We start from the raw sequence: 20,803 nt of genomic DNA on the forward strand, positions 1-20,803 counted from the left end.
TGCTTGGCCTATTAGCTCTAGCTTCTTATTGGCTAACTCTTACACATTAATTTAACCCATTTCTATTAATCTGTGTATCGCCACGTGGCTGTGGCTTACCGGCTAAAGTTCCGGCATCTGTCTCTGGCAGGTCTACATGGCTTCTCCCTGACTCCGCTCTTCTTTTTTACAAATGAGTATCTTCGTTAATCTAGTAAAAGCCAATGTATGTGCAGAGGCTGTCCAGGCAGTGAAAGGTGAAGAATTAAATATGTTCAACAGCTGGTAAGAGGAGGAAAAAAATAATCAAAAGTAGCTGTTGTTGCCACACCCCTATCCTCACCCCCAGTTCTGACTGCTTCAAACTCCTAAGCTGAAGTAGTGTTCCTGCCTCAGCCTCCTGAGTGCCAGGACTACACGTATGCATTGCTGTGCCTCGTTGTATTTTAGAGAAAGGGAAGAAGGCTCTCCCTGACCAAATTCCATTGTGAGCTGAGAAGTGGGAGCCTACACTTCGTAAGTCTGATAAACACGACTTGGCTCTTACATGTCTGAAGTAAACCAAAGATTTAGCTAGGTTGGTGTTGGGGTTTGATTGGTCTCTGTCAGGGTCACACAAAACTGCGAAGTGCAGTCGGGCTGGGGCAGGGATTCAGAGCAGTCGGTCTCTGGAGTCCAGTAGCAGACACATAGATCATTGAAAGTGATAGCAGACATATTTAACCTATCAGGACTGCTGGAAGGTGACATTGACATTTCCCCTCAATTTCTCAAAATAACACTTAACCTTTTCAGCAACATATTTCTTTAGCTCTGTCATTTCCAACAGAAATCTTTGCAGACGCCTTTGAAATCAGTGCCCACCAAGCAGAGATCAACACTATCAAGTTTAGCTCTTTTCTGAGCTGAATGTCCCCTCCTAGTCTTGCACTGCCTGAGACCTGGCTGCTGCCCTTGCCTTGGCATGGAGAAATCATGTTGCCAAGAGAGCAGCTGTTAAGAGCACTGGCTGCCTTCCAGACAACCAAGGTCGATTCCTAGTACTTCCATGGCAGCTTACCACTCTCTAACTGAAGTCCCAGAGGCTCCAATGCCCCCTTTTGACCAGAATGGGTATCACTTGCACACAGTGAGCTACACACTACATATATACATTGCACATACATGCATACAAAACCAGACAGATGCAAGCCATTCTTCACAGTGTTTGGAGAGTAGGGTGGAAGAGTATAGTGTTCAGTAAAAGCCTGATCCTCTCACGTCAGAGTCACGTGATCTCGTCCCTTAGCTCTTGAGTCTGATTGGTCAATGCTTCTTCTGAAATAAATTTTTAAAGTTTAAAAGAAAAGTTTTCTATTAATGATGCTTTGCTTTTCTACTTTGAAGCAGGGATACTCTGAGATGTTCTGCTTGGTCATACCTTCTGCACCTGTAACTGTGGTGGTTCCCCTGCAGGCAGGGAAAAACCAACCCACAAAAAGACAAGAATGAAACTCTGCTCAGCCCGATTTTATTGTAACCAGTGCTAGACCAGGACTTCTAGAGTCTGGGCCACATCATTTTGCTTTAGCCATTTAAGCACAGCACAATTTTTCATAAAAGTATTCTGATAAGAATTAACTCAGCCCCAAGTGCACAACGATTTAAGACATGTTTACATTGAGATTCTTTACAAAGTACATCTGGCTTCTTTCATAAGAATGGGTACTGTTGGCTCAGAGACAGTGCCCAAGATTTAGAGTCTAGCGAGCTTGAGTGAGGTAAACTTAATGCCTGTGGTGTCAGGATTGGCCTGCCCCTAAGTGTAACATGCAGGCTGGCTTGATGGGGTTTCTGTCCCGCCCAGTACCTCACAGCCGGCAAGTCCCAAAAAAAATCACACAGACCTCTCCATAACTTATAAACTGATTAGCCCATTATTTCAGGCTTCTTATGAGCTCTTATAACTTATATTAACCAATTATTCTTATCTATGTTAGCTACATGGCTCAGTACCTTTTTCAGTTTGGCAGGTCACATCCTGCTTCTTCCATGATCTGGGCAGGACTGGGGAAGAATGGGCTTCCTCCTTTCCAGCATTCTCCTGTTCTCATTGCCCTACCTTTACTTCCTGTCTGGTTGTCTCACCTACACTTTCTGCCTGGCCAATCGGCATTTATTTAAACCATGATTGACAGAATACAGACAATTCTCCCACACCACCTAAGATTAACACAGAAGTCACTTAGGCTGTTGTAAGGCATAAGTGACCTTACTCAAAAGAGTGGGTTTTATGGTCTAAAAGCAATGCCCAAAGTTTAGGAGAAAAGGTCTTGGATAAGTAAAAGCATAAATTCTGGGAGATACAGCAGAGCCTGTCTCACTAGAGGGCAAAGGATCACCAGGTTGTAAAACTACATCATCCCTGTCATTTTAGGAAGAGTGGTTGTGCACCTCATTCCGTTGAAGAGGTCAGCAGTTTGCCTCACTTTCCTGGCTTCCCCGGTGCTTATCTGTGTGCATAAGGCCTTTTTGCCCTCTACCAATAGCTATTCTCACGATAAGCAGCAGCCAGTTCCAACAGAGCGACAGCTTTCTGTATGCAATTTAGTCAGACTAAGGTATCCAGTAACTGTGTCTAACATGTGTGCATTTTGTAGATGGATTTAACACTGAAAATTAGTTGACTCTGTATTTAGGTGCTAGAGGTCACACTGGGTCCTGAGCATGCTAAGCGTGTACTTGGTAACTGCACTTTGCCCTCAACCCGCAATTAGTTGATAATATTGATGGGCGTCATACAGCAAGTTGAAAACCTTAGGAGCAAAAATTAAACAAACAAACAATAAATAAATCAGGCTTCTCAATAAGGGAGTTTCGTCAAGATGGACTTGGCAGTTTTAGGTAATGAAATGCCTGGTTGAGACCAATCAAACCTTAACATCAACGCTGATGATCAGCCTGCCCTGAGATTCAGGCTTGCCAGCAGCCATGACACCTTCAAGCTAGCCTCTATGTTCCTGTCTCCATCTGTAGACAAGCATCTCAGTCCCTCAGTTCCCTTAGTCGTTTTGGGTTTCTGGAGAATCCAGCTGGAGACAAGCAGTCTGCAGTGTTTGGAGATTAGGGTGGAAGAACGCTGTCTTAGTGAGGGTTTTTATTGCTGTGAAGGGATACCATGGCTGCAGCAACGCTCCTTTCGTTCGCTTGTTTGGTTTTTATTTGTCTGTTTGTTTGAGTTTTTCGAAACAGGATTTCCCTGTAGCCCTGACTGTCCTGGAATTCTCTCTGTAGATCAGGCTGGCCTTGTACTCAAAGACCTACCTGCCCCTACTTCCCTAGAGCTGGGATTAGAGGCAGGAGCCACCACCACCTTGCAACTTTAGCAACTCCTTTAAAGGGAAACATTTAATTAGGGATGACTTACAGCTTCAGAGGTTTAGTTCATTATGGTCATGGCAGGAAGCATGACCGTGTGCAGTCAGACATGGTGCTGGAGAAGGAGCTGAGAGTTCTACATCTTGATCCACAGGCAGCAGGGAGAGATTGAACCACTAGGCCTGACCTGAACTTTTGAGACCTCAAAGCCAATCCCCTCGTGACACACTTCATCCAACAATGCCACACTTACTCCAGCAAGACCACACCTCCTAATAGTGCCACTCGTTATGGACCTAGGGAGGCCATTTTTATTCAAACCAGCACAAGTATAGAATTCAGTAAAAGTCCAGCCTCTCGAGTCAGTGAATTAAGGAAACTTGTCTCTTGACTCTCGAGTATGATTGATGATGCTTCTGAAGCTCCCACGCTGTTTGGACATGGCAGCCCAGTGAACCAGCGAGGTCATGCCCACCTCCCTTGAGTCTTTCTGATTTGGAGGTGGGGCAGGCGGCATAAGTATGCCTTTATTTTTGTGCCTGTGGTTTTAGGTATTGAAGCTCAAACTCAGGACCTTATGCTTGCTATGTAAGCACTCTTGTTATGAACACTGCTAGCCCAGTAATCTACCTTCGCCAAAGGTGCTATATCGTGCATGTGTGCCTGTGTGTGTCTATGTGTGTGTACGTGTGTGTGTGTGTGTGTGTGTGTGTGTGTGTCTGAGCACACATGCTCAAGTGATGTGGGGCATGTGGAGGTCACAGGACAGCCTCAGTTGTTGGTCTCTGTTGTTCACGCTGGCACATGCTCTTGGCTGGTTTACAAGTGCGTTTGATTTTTACTCTTTACTCTTTTGGGAGCCAGCCACCCAGCTCCCAAATAAATACACATGAAGACTTATGAACGCTGGGCCTTAGCTTGTCTTATTTCTAGACAGCTTTTCTTAACTTAAATTATCCCTTCTACCTTTTGCGTCTGGGCTTTTATCCCCCCCCCCCACATTTCTGTGTATCTTTTCTTTCCTTCTTATTCTGTGTCTGACCGTGTGACTGGGTGGCTGGTCCCTATCATCCTTGCCTCCTCCCTTCTTTTGCTTCTCCATCTCCTCTTCCCAGATTTCTCCTCCTGTGTGTTCTCTCTGCTTGCCAGCCCCACCAATCCTTTCTCCTGCCCAGCTATTGCCGTTCAGCTCTTTATTAGACCAGTCAGGTGTTTTAGACAGGCAAAGGAACACAGCTTCACAGAGTTAAAACAAATGCGACATAAAAGAATGTGGCACATCTTTGCATCATTAAACAAATGTAACATAATATTCCACAATGTACAAGCTTCTAGGGTTTCTCCTTATCTCTGCTTCCCATCTCACTACAGGAGTTCTGGGATTACAGACACACACCCCTGTGGGGATTCAAAGGGCTTTACCCACCGAGACATCTCCCTACACCCATAAGTGCCATCTAATCACCTCCAGTGATTCATTTGGAGAAGGACTCACTTTGCATCAAATGATGAGCAATGAATGTGCAACGGCAGATGCATGCGTTAAGTTAAAATTCTAGGGCGTGGCTGGGCAATACTGCTACACACATTTGCTCGCAGCACTTAGGAGGCAGAGGCAGGTATAAGTTTGAGCCCAACCTGGTCTACAAAGAGACTGTTAACAGAGAAGCCCTGTCTTGCGGGGAAAACCATCGAGGGTGTGGTTCACTTCTTTTGTAATGAACTTGTCAGTTACCAGAACCAGTCATACCTATACTGACTGAATCAAAATGTAAAGATTTGAGAAAGCAATTGACTTTTTAAACATAAAAAAAAGATTAGTGAACTGAAGCAACCTACTCAACTAATCAGAAACTTCTGTATTTGTTTGGAGTAATGAGATATTTTCCTGTTGGGAGTTTGCATTTTAGAATTCTGCCTCAGGAAGAGCATCAACAAACACAAACATAGAACCTAGCACACTGTGACCTATAGTGAGAAGACAGAAGAAAAGAATTGCATTGAATTACTTTTGCAGTAATCCAAGATCTTCCCCGCCCCCCCCCCCCCCCAGGGAGGGAAGTGTTAGGGACCATGCATAAGCACACAGGGATTTATGTTTGCACCAGTTGGCCCCGTCTTCAGAAAGAGCCGTGTGGGTCTGCAAGCTGGTGTTCATGACTCAACTTGTGGACCATTTTGTGCATGTAACTCTTGGGAGTGTAATCAGAATCAGGTTAGTCTCAATTGTCATCTGCCCAGAGTAACGCTGTTAAATAGTTAGCCATACACACATACTTGAGGCAGTAGTTTACTCTGGTTATGAGCGTGCGTTTTGTAGATTAGAAAAATCTGGTGGGTGGGAGAAAAGCCTTAGAAGGTGTTCGTATGTATGAGGCTGCCAGGGTGGGGTAAGGCATCTTGGAGCTTTGAAGGCACAGGGATGAGAAGCAGATGGGAGAAATCTTTTATAACTAATCTTTAAAGTGATTTTTATGGTTTTCAATGGACTTTTTTTTTAATGTGTCCTTTTTTTATGATTCCACGAGTTCAGATCCCGGGTGAAGATGACTTTTGAAGTCTTAATTTACGTTTGTGTGGATCTGTTGGTGTCTTCCAAGTCTGCATGCGGCACATCTGCATATTCTCTTCTGAGAGAAATGAACATTTTCTCTTGCTTTGTCTTGCTTTGTCTTTGCAGTCCTTTGTCTGAGGACTGGCAGAAAAATTACAGCCAGCTAGAGAAGGAATCTTAAGAGCTACTGACACTGCATCACAGTCTGGATAACTTATTAAGAAAAATTTATTTTGATTCCTGATTCCGATCCAAGGCTGAGTGACCTCAGATGGAGCTGCCCTTCATGCTGGCAGAGTATGGAGTTGAGGCAAGATTTCCATGGCAAGACACAGGCAGTGTGCTTAAGAGCTGAGTCCCAGTCACTTCTAAGAGGTTCTTTATCCTAGCATTGTATAATGGAGTCAATTTCAACACAGATTCAGACGGAGTCATGTTCAAACTGGCAAGAAGCACCCTGGAAGAAAGGCTCGAGGGAATACAGCTTATTTAGTTAGACATAGTGGGATACCAAAAGCCTCAATTTTAGTGATTCTTCTTTTCCAGGGGAGGATTATTTTGCTTTTGTTTTAAATCCCCCACTCTGTGTGTGTGTGTGTTTGTGTGTGTATGTGTGCGTGTGTGTGTGTGTGTGTGTGTGTGTGTGTATGTTTGTGCACCATAACATGGGTGTGGAGGTCAGAGGGCACCTGGTGGGAGTTGGTTTTTTTCCGTCTATCATGTGGGTCCCAGAGATCAAACTCAGGTCTTCAGATTTGGTGGTCGGCACCATTGTCTCTTAAGCCATCTCGTCACCGTCCTCTCCTTTCTCTTTAAAGACATGGTCTTACTCTTTAGCCCAGGCTGGCGTGCATCTCATTGCTTAGCTCAGGATAGCTTCGGTCATCTTGCCTCTGTCTCCCACATGCTGTGATTGCAGGCATGAGCAGAAATCATTTGCTTCTACAGGCCCAGGCCCAGTGTCGAGGGAGAGTTGCCTGGGGTTGCTAGTTTGTCTCCCTGTGGTTCCATCATGCTTCCGGATTCAGGCGTTCCTGTGGGATTCCTTATACTCAGCAGAGAGGTGAGGAATGTGGCCACTGATGATGAAGGCTATAGGAAGATATAGAAGCCACGCATATTCATGCATCTTTTCATATTCTATAATCACAGTTCATACCATAAGCTGCTACCTGATAACAGAGGACCTAGGGCACAGAGTTAAGGTGTACGCCTAGGGAGAAGAGGCCACATAGCAATGCTGCTGTGCTGCTGGGCGCCCGTGTTCTGTGTCTCTCCTTGAAGAGCCAGAGAAGGAAGAGCAGAGGGCTGAAGGTACCAGAGCGGTGGCAAAAGATGCTGACACGCTGATGTAGTAGGTACAACACCAGGCTGTGCTGAATCCATCTCTGGGGTCAAATACCCTTAGTCTCCCCGTTATATACAATAGCAGCGCTTCCAGGAAGTTAATTTTTGGGAGTTGGGCTGTCTTAGTTAGGGTTTCTATTGTGGTGAAGAAACACCATGACCATGGCAACTCTTATAAAGGAAAACATTTAATTGAGGTGCTGGCTTACAGTTTAAGAGGTTCAGCTCATTGTCATTGTGGTGAGATATGGTGGCTTGCTAGCAGACATGGGGCTGGAGAGGGAGCTGAGAGTTCTACATCTTGCAGGCAACAGGAAGTGGACTGAGATACTGGGTGTGGCTTAAATATACATGAGCCCTCAAAACCCACTCTACAATGACACACTTCCTCCAACAAGGTCACACCTCCTAATAGTGTCACTTCCTTTGGGGGCCATTTTCTTTCTAACCACCACATGGTCTCACTACTGGGCATTAAACTGCCTTGTTCATGCTAGGCAGGTGATGGATCTACCTGAGCTATAGCCTCAGCCTTCAGCCCCCAGCCCCACCCCTCCCATTGCAGTTTTTACTTTGAGACAATGTCTCCAAAAGTGTCCTAGGCTAGTGGCTAGCTTTGCATTTTCTCATTGTCTATGTAGGGTTTGAACTTGCGGTCCAACTGCCTCGTCATCTTGAACAGCTGGAATTATAGGCTTGTGCCATGAAGCATGACTACATTAGTTTTTGAACGGCCTAGATCTGTGTCTGGACTCAAGCACTTGACTTACCTGGCTTCCTCTCATCCCTCTGGAATTAAGGGTCTGTGGAAAGACTTTCCTGCCTGCAAAGACATATCGTGTTTTAAAAAATAGTATATATTTACAAATCTCTGTTTGAAGGTCTTACATTGTACTTGAGACTCACTGTATTCGAATGAGTACGAATGAGGCTTTCCCTTTGATCAGCGATGTTTAGCACACAAATTAACACAAGCGTATGTAAGACAGTGGCACTGCAGGCAAAAAGGGGCTCCAACCCATGCATCGAGATGTGCAATACCACAAGAGCCCGCGAGTGCTGACTTACAGGTCCCATCAGCAAATCTAAGAGCACTTAAGCTCAGCCTAAGTCTGATGCATCAACAGCACATAATGGCGTCTTTGAAGTTCCCCATGCACCACACAAGGAAGTGGTGCAGGAGGGTTTCACTGTGCCCAGCTTGAGACAGAACCTGTGTATGCATTGAGAGAAGCCAGGTAGGGAAAAGAAACAATGTTGAGGGCGAAAACAGGCTGCTTCCTGCTCCACTTCCTGTAGGTTGAATCATCACCTCCTTCTCCATATATGGATTCTAGAAAGCTAGCCAAAGTCTAACTCCCTGGGATCCATTTGGCACAGTTCTCCAATGATGCCTCCTAGTTTCCTGCCTTGCAGATTGTGGCAGTGGCTCCAGACCTACGTCCCCATCACAGTGACAGGGAGGAGATAGTGTGGCTTACTGGCTACAGCTAGATGGACTGAGGTCCAAAGCAAGTGCTTTGGCCTGCAGCTGGGATATGCGGCTTGTCAACCCAGAAGCCCAACACTTCGGGGTGTCAATGAACTCTTCTTTACAGTTATTCCGGTTCACAAAGAGGCTTCTGTTTGTATGTGTTCATACTTAGTGAGTTTGGGACTAAACTGGAGAATTCTTCACATTCGTTTGCTAATTAATTTAGATGTAACAATAATTAATCCCTTCTGAACCAGGCATGGTTCATACACCTATAAACCCAGCATGGGTTCCCGTGGACGGATGTAGAGGGATTCTCATGACTGGAAGGTAGCTCTGCACCATATAGCAGCACTCTGCCCCAAACGCCAAACTGACTATCTAAACCCAAATATCCAACTTTTTATACGTAGCGTAATTAGAAAGCGAGGAGAATGACACTGGTTCCTATATTTTGCAGATCTCCTTAGCCTCTGGTGTAGTGGGAGTCAGCCACTTGCGTCTACGCCCCAGTTCAGTCTGTCTCAGTAGACGGCTTTGGTTGAAGACAATGTGGGTGTTGGCCATGCAGCGATTTATAGCAAAGAGTCTCTTAGTCTTTTCTGTAGTTCTGGGTATTTTTTTCTGACATTACCCAAACTGGGTAAGTGCTCATCTTTTAAGGCTGTTCTCTATATGAGATGTGAGTAATTTATCCTGCTTTGAGGTATGCAAGTTCGTTGGTCCATCTTCCACCTTGCCACGGGGGGCTTTAGGACAGCTTCTGTTTTCTCTGAGTTCTCCGAGTCTTCTGATGCTGACACATCTCATCTTAAAAGTAGTATGTTTGTTTTACATGAATGGGTGCTTGACTGGCGAGTACATCTGTGCACCACCTGCATGCCCAAGGATGCCTCTGCTTACTGACATGGAGGCATTGGGTCCTCTTGAGTTGTGAACCAGCATTGTGGATTCCGGGAATTGAACTAAGTTCCTCTACAGCAGCAGCCAGTGTTCTTCACTGCTGAGCCGCCTCTTCAGTACCACCGTACTTCAGTTTTAATTTATCTACTAATCATACAAGCAGGATTATTAATGGGAGTTCTGCAAAATTCTAATTTTGGCTTCGAAGCTCCATTTTATCATTGGTAATATGTTCTGTCATTATTATTATTTTTTTTTGAAGCTGCAGGCTGTACCCTTGAAATTTAGGGAAAATTTCTTCAAGACATCCAAACCAGAATAAATGGTGTACCATTCACTCTTTCTTTCAACAGCAATAAAAACAGTATTTTGTGAAAAGGTGGCTAATTTAGCTTATAGCTGACTACTGGTATAGTGGTTTTTATTTGTTTGTTTGTTTGTTTTCTCTCAATACTTGGTACTGCCATAATGTGATATGCAAAAAAGAATTTCACGCATGGTCCCCATTTTCTTATATAGAGTAGTTAAAAGATGTGGGCTTATAGATTAATAAATGTGATTTTAATGCCTTATCAAGAATGCTTTTCATGGTATGTGCACTTTGTAATGAATTGTAGCAATCTGGGAATATTAGCTACTGCCACATTGCTTTGCGCTGTGTTACCAGCCATCACCTGCTATTGTTTCTGCACCTTAGTACAAATGCCAACCTGGCAAAAAGGCAAATCACACCTTGTTTCAACCTGGTAGTCCTGGTCATAAATTGGGGACTCTACCGAGACCCTATGACCTAGTTCAGTAAAGACCCATCTTTGTGTGTGTAATGGGGCTCTCAGATGGTATTATTTTATTTTATTTATTTTCAATGGAAAATTGAATGGATAGATTTTACACTGTAAAAACAAATTTTCCAATCTATTTGGCACAGATTGGAATCTGCATTTTTTTTTTGAATCAGCAGTAACAATAGTGTACACCCAGCCTCAGGACACCAACTTATTGACTGATGTTAACATCCTAACCCTACACTCTGAGAATTGAGACTTATCCGTCCCCTTTTCCCAGTGAGGCCACTTGTGGCAATTGGTTATTTACCTGATATTAGACCTAAGCATGTGTCCCCACACCTTTGTATGTATATATATATGTGGTGAGATTGGGGGCGGTGATTGAAGCTGTGTGTGTTCACAGGCATGTGTGCCATGGTTGCACATACATGTGCTCATAGAGGCCAGGGAATAATCTTGGTTATCATTCTCAGGAACACCATCCACTTCTGAGACCAGGCCCCTCAGTGGGACCAAGGACTCACCAATTCTGCTAGACTGTCAGACCAGTGAGTCCCAGGAGTCTTCCTGTCTGTTTCCCCAGGACTGGGATTGCAAATACATGACTGTCTGCCTAGCTTTCCATATGGGTGCCAGGGATCACATCTGGGTTCTCATGCTTGTCTGGTAAGCACTCTACCAGTTGGATACGTCTTCCCAGCCACTGGACTAATTCTTCGGGTGTTGCGGATAGAACTTGGGTCTTTGAACCTGCTCCATTCTGCTATGTTCCCTGTGAACTATTTCAAGAGCCCACTGCACATAACTTCGGAAACATATTTTTAAATACGTAGATGACCATTAATTTAAAATTTTTAATTAAGAACAGAAACTCTTCAGTGAAATTCTACCAGAAACTCGAGTAATGTTGCCTGGCGGTAGAGGAGGGAGACTGGGGTGGAGCTGCCCACAGGGAGTGGGAAGGAACGGACACAGCTTGCCAGAATGCTAGTCCTGTTCCCACAACATGGACTTCCTACCTTGGTTCGGGTCTCAGCTGTGCACAGAGCAAAACTGTTTTCCAGAAAGAACTGTCAGCCTCATGGAATTTTGGAGCAAGTGTCTGAACACCTTTGTTTCCATGGGAGTCTTTTAATGGTTGATGCAGGTCAGTGTGAGGCCACAGGCAGGGAGAGCCCTGAAGCTCATCTGGGCATGCGCGACAGTGGGTGTTGATGGGAAGTGAAAGAGCCTATCCAGAAGGGAGACCCTGTCCTGGCCTGACATCAATCACTTTGAGATTCTTCGTCAAGTCCCTCACTGTCTGGACTTCCGTTGTCTCAAATCCTGCCTCGGTGGAGCTTCAGAGAAAGCCATGTTTCTTGTCCAGTTTTGGTCTAGAGCTTGTAATTTGAAAATGCCCCCAAACGAGCATGGATGGAAAAGTGAAAAATTTCCACAGTATTTCTGTGTTTTCACATGCTACTTAGGAGGAGGGAGTTCTCATGTTAACAACCCTTGGATCAGACTGGCTTTTAGGACTCATTTGTAAATATTGCAAATGTTGGAAATAAATTGTATAAAAATTAGCAGCTTCAGGCCCGGTAGAATGGCTCTGTGTGTAAGGGCACTTGCCCCCAAGTCCGACGACCCAAGTGTGATTCCCAGAACTCATGCTGGCGGAAAGAAGGGATTGACTCTAGCAAGCTGTCATCTGACCTCCAGAGTGTGCTGTTGAAGGGTAGAGCCCCTGGCCTTGTCTATACTGTGTACCTGTACTACCCCTTCAATAAATAAATGCTAAGAGACATCAGCAACTTCAGTGCAATGTTAGGCTCATTAGCTTAGTCCTTTACCTACCATAGAAAATAGGACTGTCATTATAAGGATACTATGTCCACCTAAAATAATTTATAAGTACTTAGTAAACCTATGTGTATGCATTGTATCCTTTCACTGAAAAGAATAATTTTAGTATTTTGTTTTTTTTTTCTTTATAGATATGATCAGAGAAATCCTACAGAGGAATTTTGACTTCTCAGTTGACTCAAAGGAGGTAACGTTTTGTTGTTATTTGTTATTAAAAATAGAAAATATGAGAAAAATGATGTCTAGCTTGAACACAGGTCTTAAAACAAGCATTATTTTAACTGTAATTCGGTAACTTTTTTGACTAAGGATTTTTTATGGGATATTGTCTTATTTAATAGCTCCCATTTGAGTGGCAGCAGAAACTTCACAATTGGTGATTGAGGAAAACCAAGTTATGTGTCATTTGAAATTTTCCTGAAAAAAAAAATACTAAGATTTTGTTTGTTTGTTTGTTTGGTTGATTGGTTTTGGTTTTCAGCTAAGGGAGGGAAGCTCCTTAACCAGGAATGCTCGAGAACTCTTAGAAGCTAGACGCCCGGACAGGGGAGCTTATTTTCAAGGACAGTTCTCTCCACGGCCACTTTCCTCCTGGCTCGTCATTGCATTGTCTGAGCAGCTGCTCAGTGTTCACATGGCTGGAATTAGAGGGATGGTGGAGATAAGGAAGGTTGCTCTTGGACAAGCCCTGGCAGGACCTTGTGGTTTCAGGGCAAAGGGCAATATGAAAATAAGTAGGTCTGAAGAAGCATGCAAAGAAACAGAGAAAATCAAGTAATTCTGAGCAGAAGTCCTGACTACACATAGTGACTCTCACTGAAGGACAAGGGGACGGGCCAGGTAGGAGGCGGCTTTGGGAGTGCTGGGGGGAAGGGTGAACTCTGAAGCCAGGTATGGAAGAGAGAGAAGAGCAGTTGGTCCAGAGAGAGAAAAGTGACCCCGGCCAGGTCAGGAGGTGAGAGGTCAGGGTTTGTAGAGAGCATCAAGGGATCTCGCTGCCCTCTGTCAGCCCACAAGGCACTGCTGCTCCCTCTTGCCTTCCTTCTGTGACCTAAACAGAAGAATTGACTTCGATTTTGGTTAGTTGTAAGTGTAAGGCCCGGGAAACACACAGACAAGGTGTAAGCAGGGTGATGGGTGATACAAGCCAGGGAAATGTGTTTGTCATGTTCTTAGCCCTCCGCGATGTAAGGAGGGAGTGCTGCTCGCTCCTGCTCGGCTCTGAGGAGCCCGGGGAACAACGAGATAGCCTAGCCAGGACAGGGCTGAACGTGAGGACCCGCTGCCCCAGTTGGCTAATGAGTTCAGACCCTGACGTTAGAAACAGCCGCTTCACAGCCTCTGTTTGTGGTAAATGATACCCGGAAAAGGCTGAGTGGAGATGCGGAAGAGGGAAGCTGTTTCGGAAGCCGTTTTCATCTGTCCGAACTACCCGTCTTGTCACATGCTGCCATTTCCCTTATAGTTTTTGCAAACGCTTCGCGAGGTACTTCTCTCTGCTTGTCCTACCCATTAGTAGCAACACCGTGGATGTTCCCTAGAGATTTTGATATTGTTCTTCAGGGTGGGCTGGCTACTGTTTTTTTTAAAAGCTCCCCTGATGGTTTTAATAGGCAAATGAGTAGAGAACAATGGGACACCAAGGTGTGGAACAAGATTTTAACTGATGTACACCACAAAAATAAATTTATCCTGTATTGCAGCTCATTTAGAAAGAGACGAGTGAAAATTCACCCACTCAAGTCTGTGGAGGTTTTTGTTGTTACCCTGCAAAATAGATCAGACAGGTTGGGTCTTAGGTTAGAGCAATTACAAAAGAATCAGCCATTTGTTATAGTTTATAATTAGAGTGACCTTCGTGCGTCCAGCGTGACCAACCACAATCACCAAGTGAGGACAGATTTCCCCGGATTACTCATGTGTAATTATCGCATGAGAGTTCCCTTAAAATACAGATACCTGGCCTTACTCAGACCTGGACTCAAGTACCATAAGGAAAGAGGAGACTGGAAATTAAATACACGGGGAGATCCTTATGGTTGGTGGATATGTCAGTGGTATCAAGCTTGTAGGCTCACCAGGGAAGATAGAATGGAACTTGTCAGGACGCTAAGCTAACTCTTGGGGATATGTCTATCTGAAATGTCCCCAACCCCCAGCATTTTTGGTGCTTCTTTTAAAAATTAATAGAAACATGAGCATTTTTTTTTTAAGTTGTGAAGATCTGCCCCAGGTGAGGAACAGTTTGCATCCATTCAGGTTTCCAAGCCAGAAAACTTCAAAGCGCTGAAACGGAGCCACCTCATTTTATTTTTGCCACAGATGGCATCTAGAAACAGCAGCAACGTTCTTCCCCGCTACACGGGCCACCAACATGGATAGGTTTATAAACTGAGCAGATTTAGCTTAAGGAAAAATCCACTGAGATCTGCTTTATTTCCCTCTCATCGTTGTGGGTTGGTTCATCTTCATCGATGACTGGTCCCCATCTCTGGACGATGCTGAAGAATCTCTGGTTTGGGGCTGTGGCTTTTTTTTCATTAGCTCATCAGCTGGTTAAGTTGGCAGGTGGGGCTTGCTGTCTAGGAGGTGATGTGACAGGAGATGGCTATATGGCGCCATTTCTTCTAAGTGAAGCACGGTATTTCAAATGGCAAGTTCAGGGCTACAGAGCAGTGTGAAATAAGACGTACAATGTCCAGACTTCCTGGAGGAGGTAACATCTATTCTGAAACTTGAGTTTCCTTCAGGGAAGGAGGGATGACCTGAGTGGGGAGACAGCCAGGGCAGTCAGCGTGAGGAGAGAAAAGAGGAAATGTCCTGACAATGATAACAAACAACTTAGAATGGTCAGGAAGAGAGAGGATGTGAAGTCAAGGTGGGTAATAAAGGACTTGCTGGCAAGTGTGCGTTAGAAACGGCACACCTTTAATCCCAGCACTCGGGAGGCAGAGGCAGGCAAATCTCTCCGAGTTCGAGGCCAGCCTGGCTTACAAAGCAAGTCCCAGGACAGTCAGGGCTATACAGAGAAACCCTGTCTCAACAAACAAACAAACAAATAAGAATAATCAAAATAAAAATGAAGGAAAGAAAGAAATGGGGAACTTCATTGGATTCTGTTAAACAAGGGAATGACGCTTTCAGAGGAGACACTTTGGAAGACTTGTCTTTGGCTCTTGGACTCTAGGCTGCCCTCATGACCTGCGTCATGAGGATCATGTAGCAAGTTATATTATCTGTAACTGCCCTGAAATTCTCTTTTTCCGAACTGATGATCATATTGACTTCAAACCTTCCAAAAACCCAAACGTGAAATCCAGAACTTGACTCTAATCCAAACACAAATTCTCAAATATACACTCAAGCACCTGTATTCCTTTCTCATGTTGATCCTTCTGCCTTGATTTTTTTTTCCAATGTGGAATATGATTACGGTTAATGACTCATGTGACTTTTCTGTTTTATTTTGATGCATGCTGCCTCTGCTACACACAAACTCCTCAACTGCTTTGATTTCCACAGCCAGAAAACATAGTCTTGGCTTTGAAGGTAAACTGCATGCCTACTGTTTGTCTGAAGTCGGCACTTTCCGCCCATCCCTGGTGTCGCTCCGTGGTAGTGTTTAGATTGATTGTTTTGTCTGTGTCTCGGCTGTCATATTTAATTTTCCCTCTGTCTGATGTCAAGGTAATCTACAATGTGCTCAAAGATCATGACCTCTGAAAATTAATCAACAAATGGCCAGAACCTGTGGTCTAGAAATCAGCTCCGAGAACACCCTAGGACCGGGAATATAGTTTGGGGTAGAGCACGTGCCTCTCTGATGTGTGAGGCTCTGAGTTCGGTTCTCAGCACTGTGGCAGGTGGAAGGAAAAGGAAGGAAGAAAACAATGTATTTTCATTCCCGATACTTACTGATATTTAGTTGGGAACATTGGGAAGGTTGTATATAACGTATAAACTTTTTACTTGATGCTAAAACTAATGCATTGTAAATATTTCAACATATCTTCTCTCCTGGGTTTGAGTTTATCATCCAATGGGGTTCGAAAAATATTTAAAATTCTTTTCAAATGCTAAATAATTTTATTTGGTGAGAAATGGTAAAAAAAAAACTGTAAGTATGAGAATTTGTAGTGTCTAGGCTGGTTTCTTAATTGACCGATGATATTAGTTCTCAAGGAAGTGATAAATAGTTAATAATAGGTGTTTGTAGACAGGCGAAAGGGCACACACACACACACACACACACACACACACACACACACCCTGGGAAACTTCCCTTGCTTTTATTTCCTAATTTTTTTAGTGTCAGCTGCACCCCAGTTCATACCTGAGTGCTCGTCTATAGTTAATTGCTATCTACTGACTGTTGTCCTCACTTTGAATCCGCCATGGCCGTGAGGCTCATCACGTTGATGGGCACTTTCCTAGTGTTGTAAGGGGACCAGGAGCTCCCAGAAGGAGGCAACTGACTTCAGTCCTAGTACGCTCTACCAAGGCATCGCATTTGCTTCTGGCACTGTCGTCAGAGCCCAGTAATGCGTCTGTCTGTACAGCAGGCCATTCTCAAGAAAAGAGACCGGCACTGAAGCAAGGAAGGCATCTGCTGAGAGCCAGGTAGATGGGAGGATGGCAGGTTTGTCACCAACTTCATTTTGCTGGAAATTCCGGAGTGATCACAGGGGCAGTCGATACGGGTTCACCGACCGGTGGGTGACTCCCCACAACAGGTGGCCAGAGGTGCGCACGATCACAATTTTCCATCAGGAGATGCTTTTTGCTTCTGCAGATTTCAAGAACAAAGCTCTTTGTTTTCTTCGGCTGTTTTTTTTTTTGTCCTTGCTTTATTACACGGTGGACAGGCTAGAGGGAGTGGCGACCCTGAGCTCTTTTTCCGATTGCCACACTCACAGTAATGCAAGGAAACACACATTGTCTGATTGGGGAAAGATAAAGTGAGGTGGTTGAACAGGAAGTTGGATGTGAGATCCGGTCTCAGTGCGCGCCTGCAGGAACAAGGCTCAAGTCTTGATTTACTCTCATCATCTTAGCCGCTACCTCAGCCATTGCTATCTTGCTTGTTCATCAAGCATCAACCCGTGATTTTCTGCCATTCTTTAGAAACACGAGGAGGGACTTGTTGCTGAGGGTGTAGCTCAGTTGACAGAGTTCTTGCCTAGCATTCATGAATCCATGGGTTCCACCCTCAATTCCATTCGCAGAAGCTAGGCATGGGGGCGCACATCTGTAATTGAAATATCCAGGAGGATCATTCGCTACTGCTGAGAGCTGCCTGGGATACAGGGAGCTTCATCTCACAAACAACCGGGGAGCGAGAAAACCAAGAAGAGAAATGTGGGTGACTCTGTGTGTGGACTGGAGCGAGAGATTATTCCATCCTCCAGGTCATTGTTCCATGTGCCCCACGAACAAGCCAGCAAGGACAATGAAAATCTATTAAGGTCTAAATGATTCTATGTGGAAGTTGTGCTGGGTCTTAAGCAACCCAGTAGGAGGAGTACAGTCCCAAAAGCAGGTAACAAAGTCAGAGACACCCCCTGCTCTCACTGTTAGGAGTCCCATAAGAGGACCAAGCTACATAACTGTAGCATATGTTCAGGGGCCTAGGCCAGTCCCATGCGAGTTCTCTGCTTGGCAGTTCAGCCTCTGTGGGCCCCTAGGAGCTCACAGGTAAGCTGATTCTGTGAGTTTTCTTGTGGTGCCCTTGGCCTCTCTGGCTCCCATAATCCTTCCTCCCCCTTTTCGACAAGATTCCCCAAGTTCTTCCTAATATTTAGCTCTGGGTATTTACATCTGTGTCTGTCAGTTGCTGGGTGAAGCCTCTCTAGTGACAACTGGGCTAGGTAATGATCTAGAAGTATAGCAGAGTATCATTAGGAATCACTTCATTGACCAGTTTGTCAGTCATGTTGGGTTCTACCCTAGGTCTCTGGGATGTCCAGTCTCTGGATCCTGGCCCTCCAGGCAGTGTCAGGGGTGAGCTTCCTCTCATGGCATGGGTCTCAAGATGAACCAGTCATTGGTTGACCACTCCCATAATTTCTGTGCCACCTTTTCCCCAGCATATCTTAGATTCTTTTTATAAGCATTGAGTTTGTCACTAGTCAATCCCATCTAACAGGGTTCAAATCCCTCTCTACTAGTTCTGACTTTCTGATGTAAAGAACCTTGTTTGTGTATGACTCGCTAGGCAGAGCTATTTTTAAAGCCATCTGGAAAGGAAAATGCCTTTGAAGTTGAAAGTAAACCATTTCCCACTTGACCTTGCTCTTAGGTAACTTCCAGGCAATTGAAAGGAATATTAAACTCTTGGCCAGAATTCTAGTAACTCAGTACTCCACTTCCCTCAAAAGCTCAGTGAGCTTCTAAATGGAAAAACACACTAATGCGTGCATGCCGAGCTACTCACGACTGTGGAATGTTCTTTCTGTTTTGTGTGACATGTCCTGTGTCTTTCCTTTACGTTGCAGATTGCCTACTATGAAATTGGAATCCTTATCTGCACCATCCTGGGACTGCTATTTATTATCCTCATGCCTCTGGTGGGCTACTTCTTCTGTATGTGCCGCTGTTGTAACAAGTGTGGCGGAGAGATGCACCAGCGGCAGAAGCAGAACGAGTCATGCCGGAGGAAAGGCTTTGCCCTTTCGCTCTTGGTTATTTGTCTGCTCATGAGGCAAGTCGAGTCTTGGACCATAGTCCTTAGGGCATTGCAAGGTGATGGGGAAGGTCTCTTTGTACCTTTACGTCCATGAGTTTATTTTACTTTTCTCTTTGTTTCTTCTTCCTCCTCCTCCTCTTCCTCTTCTTACTTTTCCTCCTCCTCTTCCTTTTCTTCCTCCCTTTCCTCTTCCTCTACCTCCCCTCTTCTCTTCTTTTTGTGCAGATAGGGTTTCACTGTATAGTTCTGACTGCCCAGGAACTCACAATGTAGATCAGACTGACCTTGAACTCACAGAGATCCGGCTGCTTCTGCCTCCCAATGTGCTAGAATTAATATTAATAAAGGCATGCATCAGTGCACGCAGTCTTTCGCCCCCACCCCCCCAAGACAGGATACCAATGCATAGTTACGGTTAACCTTGATCTTACACATAGTAAGGACTGCACGAATCCTGGCTGGCTTTGAACTTCTGATAGATAATGCTTACTCCAGCTTCCAAGTCCTGGGATTGCAGGCATGCCCCTACCATACCTCGCTGAATCCATGCATTTAAAGTGAATCAAAGCAGAAAGGGACATCAGAAGCAACTCTCAAAGATGCCACTGTGCCTAGAAGGTACCACGTGCTCTCTTTTTAGTAGTTTTCTCTCTCGTAGATATCCTGATAAACTGTGCGGGGGAGGGGGCATTGGAATGTGTGGATTCAGGCACGCATGTGTCATGGCTTGTATGAGGTCACAGGACAACCCTGGATGTAGGCTTTCTCCTTCCACTTTGTTTGAGGCAGGGCCTCTTTGTTGTTTTTCCACTGAAAACTCTCAGTTAGCTGGCTGACAAGCTTCTAGGAATTCTATCATCTCTACCTCCACCCTCCCTGCAGGAGTACTGGGATTACAGATGTTTGTGATACACGTTTAGCTTTTACGTGGTGTCCTAGGATTTGAACTCGAGTCCTCATGCTTGTGTGGCAAGCACTTTTACCCACTGAGCCGCCTCCCCATCCCCTGGTGAACTTGGTGGCTGAAAGCATTTACTTCCCTCCTCTGCTACCTCTGTGGAGGCTGACAGCATGCAGGCAGGAAGCAGAGCCTAGGTGTTGCCTAAGGAATGTTGGCACGCCCCTGTGTGCTGTAAATTTGTGAAGATGGTGAAATACAGAAGCTTCCTAGCCATTTCAAAACCTGCTTTGCTTGAATTTGCTATCTGTTTGCTCCTGCTGGTGAAGTCCAGATCCACTACCCTTTGTGATCCAGGATGCTCCGTGGAGTTATTGCTATTGGTAAACGTTTCCAGCTAATGAACAGACCAGAAACATACATGTCTTTAAGATGTTGGACCCATGCTATTGGACCCATGTCTATTCCCCAGCTGAAGAATGCCCCTTATTATGATCTTTTTACTCTATTGCTCCACAGTTCTTTAATGCATGTAATTTTTACATTTTCTAAAAATTACATTTTAATATATATGCATTGCGTGTGTGTGTGTGTGAGAGACACACACGCGCGCATGCACCCACAGATGGATGGGGGAGGGCAGAGACAGACAAGGTGCATGCATAGAGAGGTCAGAGGTCAACTCCTCAGACTCTGCTCTGCTTCTACCAGGATCAAACTCAGATCATCAGGCTTGGCAGTAAGTGCCTCTATCCACTGAGCTATCTTGCCTGACCTCAGTGAGTATTTCATGCACTGAGAGAAGTGAAGTCCCACGTGCACAGTGCTGAACTAGTTGACTTTCCCAAAACATCACATTTGCTCAGCAGCTGGAAGTGGTTTTAAGTCTAACAACTTTGTGTTTAATTGGGACTTTAAGCACAAAGCAGTAAGTCCTATACTTAAAGTTCTGGGTCCAAAACCAGAGAAA

General features: G+C 44.8%; 1 protein-coding gene across 7 annotated transcripts in view; it reads left to right on the forward strand.

The window, feature by feature from the left end:
- Nucleotides 1-20,803, forward strand: part of Prom1 (prominin 1) — a 108,710-nt gene that overhangs the window by 34,303 nt on the left and 53,604 nt on the right. For all 7 annotated transcript variants that reach the window (XM_087909053.1, XM_087909051.1, XM_087909054.1 and 4 more), the window contains exons 3-4: nucleotides 12,382-12,437; nucleotides 18,745-18,950. In XM_087909053.1, the coding sequence (XP_087765179.1) occupies nucleotides 12,382-12,437; nucleotides 18,745-18,950 (262 nt within the window). The remainder of the gene's footprint in view (nucleotides 1-12,381; nucleotides 12,438-18,744; nucleotides 18,951-20,803) is intronic.

The sequence above is a fragment of the Myodes glareolus genome, chromosome 8, assembly GCF_982192425.1.
Source record: "Myodes glareolus chromosome 8, mMyoGla1.1, whole genome shotgun sequence".
Taxonomy (NCBI): Eukaryota; Metazoa; Chordata; class Mammalia; order Rodentia; family Cricetidae; genus Myodes; species Myodes glareolus.